Raw genomic sequence first — 3,808 nt, forward strand, 5'->3', positions numbered from 1 at the left:
GAGATTATATCGTGTCTATCAAACGACTTTTGATCTTGAAATAATTCATTTTTTATTTCCGGCCATTCCGGGTTGCATGTAAAAGTAATAAATAAATCTGGACGGCCAAATTTACGAACATAAGTCATGGCATCCTGATTTTTTTCATGCATGTAACGTGGGGAGCCAGTAAAAGAGGAAGGAAGAATTACTTGTTGCCCAACGTTATTAGCATTAATATTTGCATCATTGTTAACAGCATCTCGGAGGTGAACATAATCATCCGCACGTAGTTGTTTTTGATGGTTACGAATAAAGTGTAGTCTTTCAGAAATCAATTTTGCCATCATATCTACGGCGAATTGGCTGAATAATGTTTTGTAATAATGTAGATGATTTAGACTTGTTTCTCTAACCATAAACCTATAAGAATAAAATTGCGTGCAGGATACAGTTTTGGTTCGATTTTGGTTATTTTCCTGTAATATATTAATGTGATAACCGTCTTCGCCTCTAGTATACATCAATGGATATTGCAGTGCGTCATAAGATCTATTCAATTCGGAAACTCGACTCAATTGTCCACTCCGACCGTGCAGAACTATATCTCTGGGACCTTTATCTTCATTAACTAATAATACAGCTACTTCATCGATGGTAGGTGCATTATATTGACCTCTGTGTTCATCTTGAGGAACTCTATCAGCATGAATAATTAACTTAAAGTTTTGCAACTCATCAAAAGACCTCGACTCCAGATTAGATCTAAAGCTCTGTATGAGGTGATTATTTTCACGCAAAACTGTTTGCAATGATTCAATGAGACCTCTTTTCATATTTGGAATCATATTTGTTCGAATAGATATTTGATCCGACTCTGACATAAAATATATTTGTAAAAATTTAGCATTATTTCCAATTTCGGGTAATAAACTACCTATTAAATGATGCACTTGGCCCTGAATTTTAAAAGAGGGCATGAAGTTCCCTTCACTTATTTCGTTTGCTCCAAACGATGTCATTTGAAACAGAGTGTTATACCGTCTAGAATTATCAAAGAAATATTTTGATAGAGGGTGAGAATTATCAATTAAACTTTTAATTAGGTCTGGAAGATCCTCAAATTGGTGTAAAACAACTTTACCGTCAGCGCAGCAAAGTCCATGGGTTTCATCTTTCCATTTTTTTGCATGGCACTTAGGACATAATATAGTCATTCGTCCAATTTGAAGCGCTTTAATATTTAAATAATCAATCTCGGATTGATAATTAAACGCTGATTTCATACTCAAAGCGTTACGTTGCTCCTGAGCACGTGTTTGAGAACGTTCTGGTGTGTTATTTTGTTGCCTTCTGTTATACATTCGAGATGCATTGGCAGTTCTTCTGCTAATGCGTGCTCTTTGCGCTCTCGGCATGATAATGAATTGGCCACTTACTCAAAATTTGGGTAAGAAAAAAAGGTAAAAAAACTAAGTACAAATTATGCCAGTGTGCTGATGCCAGTGACTGATGTTCTCTTAGATTGTTTACTATAATGTAATATTACAAAAACTTTAGCCACAGCAACGCGTGGCCGGGTCGGCTAGTAATATTATAATATACAAACCTATAGAACCGTAACAACTAAAAATATTTAGTATATTTTTTGGCCGAAAGAGGGCGCCACTACTTTGATTCTGTTTTTGATTTTGTATGAACTTTATACTTTTTTTTTATTGACAAAAGTGTTACTATAACCTTCAGCGGAGTGTCGGGTTTCAGCCAAAAAAAATTTCAACCAAATCGGTTCAGTAGTTTTCTCGGTTAGCGCGGTCTAAGAAAAACCCTTACAATTTTATATAATAGTATAGATATAGATAGATAGATAATCTAGTCATGTAGTATTAAAAAAATCTGAAGTCTTTTCTAACTGTGTCCGTTTCAAAGTCTATTCGTAGGTCTACAGTCGATGATTTAACGTTTTCGTTCTGGTATGACAAATCAAAAACGACTATTGGAACATAGTTTTGAAAAATATCTTTTGATAACAATGGTTCACAATAATCTTTTTCGTAATACAATTTTTGAAAGTCTGTATAACCTTTGTAGAGTATGCTGGTGGTATTATTTTTAAAATCAGCTCTAAAGTCTTCATATGGATACACTTCAGAATTTAAGTGTACCTTAAGATTTTTTAGTTGACAGTGATCAAACGCCCAGCGTCAGTTTCGATATTGTTTTTTCTACTTGTTTGTAATCCAAACAAAACAAACCTTGGTTTTTCGAGTAACTGCTAGACTTAACGGTCCACGAATGAGAAGTATTTCTAGGGATCACGGGATACTCACATAGATCCCAGGTTCTGGACGTGCACGATAACGTTCTACGAGAATCTAATACTTTCAATAACTTTAATTTTTTTTTATCACTGACTTTGATAATAGGCATCTTCCAAGTCACCTTTGTCAGTTCAATTGTAACTTTTTTTTTTATCGACGGCATCGTTTGCGCCTTCACCCGCTACATGTATCGCATCAAGGTTGGTAGATGCGCGATTTAAAATCAGTTGCTGATTGCAATTGAGTAATATTTTTTTGTAATCTTCACAAAATCCGAAAACATGTTTTAGAGGAATACAACCGGAAAATATATTATTGGTCATAAAATTTTTATTATCTTCACTATCCATTGCTGAGTCCCAAGCCGCATTCTCTAATGCATTCAAATCGTTTAGAGTATACAAGCAGTATGCTTTCAAACAAGACGACACTCCGGGTGATTTCAATTTCTGTATTTATTTTCCGTTTATTTCATATCGCATCTCGGAGAATAAAAATACCAATCCGTTATTTGAAAAACGAACTTCCCCCGCTGCATCGGCTGGCTTGTTAACTTTGCCCTCGATGGATATATAACTCTCACATGGCAAAGTGTAAGAATCCATGTTCTGAACGTTAATTCTTATCTCCTCATAATAAGATAGAGCTGTGCTTGAATACGGCGTGAACGAATGGTAACTCTTTTGTGTTATCTTACAATCGTCGACATAGTCAGCCGTCACGTCTAAATATCGACTCAGTTTGCACATAGTAAATTAATCTACAACCTAGACAAAATTGGCATTAAACACAATGTATTAAATTTATTTAAATCTTATTTAGAACACAGAACTCACAAAGTCCAAATAGACAATGTTATAAGCTCTAGTAAAGCAATATCCTTAGGAGTAGGTACCGCAAGGCACAGTATTACCCCCAATATTATATATTATATACGTCATAGGTTTATTGAATCTACAAATTTATGGTAGCTTATACTCTTACGCAGATGATACAGCTTTACTTATATCTGATAACACTTGGAACTCGGTAACAAAAAAAGCAGAAAAATCATTTAAAAAAAGTAGTTACTTGGTTTTCAAACCATAATTTAACTCTTAATAATAACAAAACAGTCTTTAATAACTCAAGAACATCACCAAACTTTTTTACTTTAAAGATTTTTAGTCATGCCCCAAATTGTGATCAGAATATACAATGAAATTGCCCTATCATTCACAGGACTAATCAAACCAAATACTTAAAGGTTACATTCGACCAATATCTACGTTGGAACGTACACACTGCTGAACTTAATTTAAAATTACGAAAACTGTATGCCTTTTATGATATTGCTAAACATTTTCTTAACACACATTGGTTAAAAAATACTTACTTTGCCCTATCCCAATCCATAATAGAATATAGTATTGTGGCTTGGGGAGGAGCTCCTCTAACATATACAAACAACTTACAAGTAGCCCAAAACACTACATTACAAATTATATTTCACAAACATAGACTTCAAC

The 3,808-nt window shown here is 34.2% G+C and overlaps 1 protein-coding gene across 1 annotated transcript; it reads right to left on the reverse strand.

Annotated features, from left to right (window-relative positions):
• Positions 1 to 376: 376 nt before the first annotated feature.
• On the reverse strand, positions 377 to 863 carry LOC149056825 (uncharacterized). Its single transcript, XM_089223797.1, has 2 exons — positions 482 to 863; positions 377 to 402 (listed from the first exon to the last, which is right to left on the reverse strand). The coding sequence occupies exons 1-2, from the start codon at positions 861 to 863 to the stop codon at positions 377 to 379; spliced, it is 408 nt and encodes a 135-aa protein (XP_089079923.1).
• Between the last annotated feature and the right edge of the window lie 2,945 nt (positions 864 to 3,808).

This window comes from Diuraphis noxia, unplaced genomic scaffold (genome assembly GCF_037042655.1).
Source record: "Diuraphis noxia isolate RWA-SAM2 unplaced genomic scaffold, SU_Dnox_SAM2 contig0003, whole genome shotgun sequence".
NCBI classification, from domain to species: domain Eukaryota; kingdom Metazoa; phylum Arthropoda; class Insecta; order Hemiptera; family Aphididae; genus Diuraphis; species Diuraphis noxia.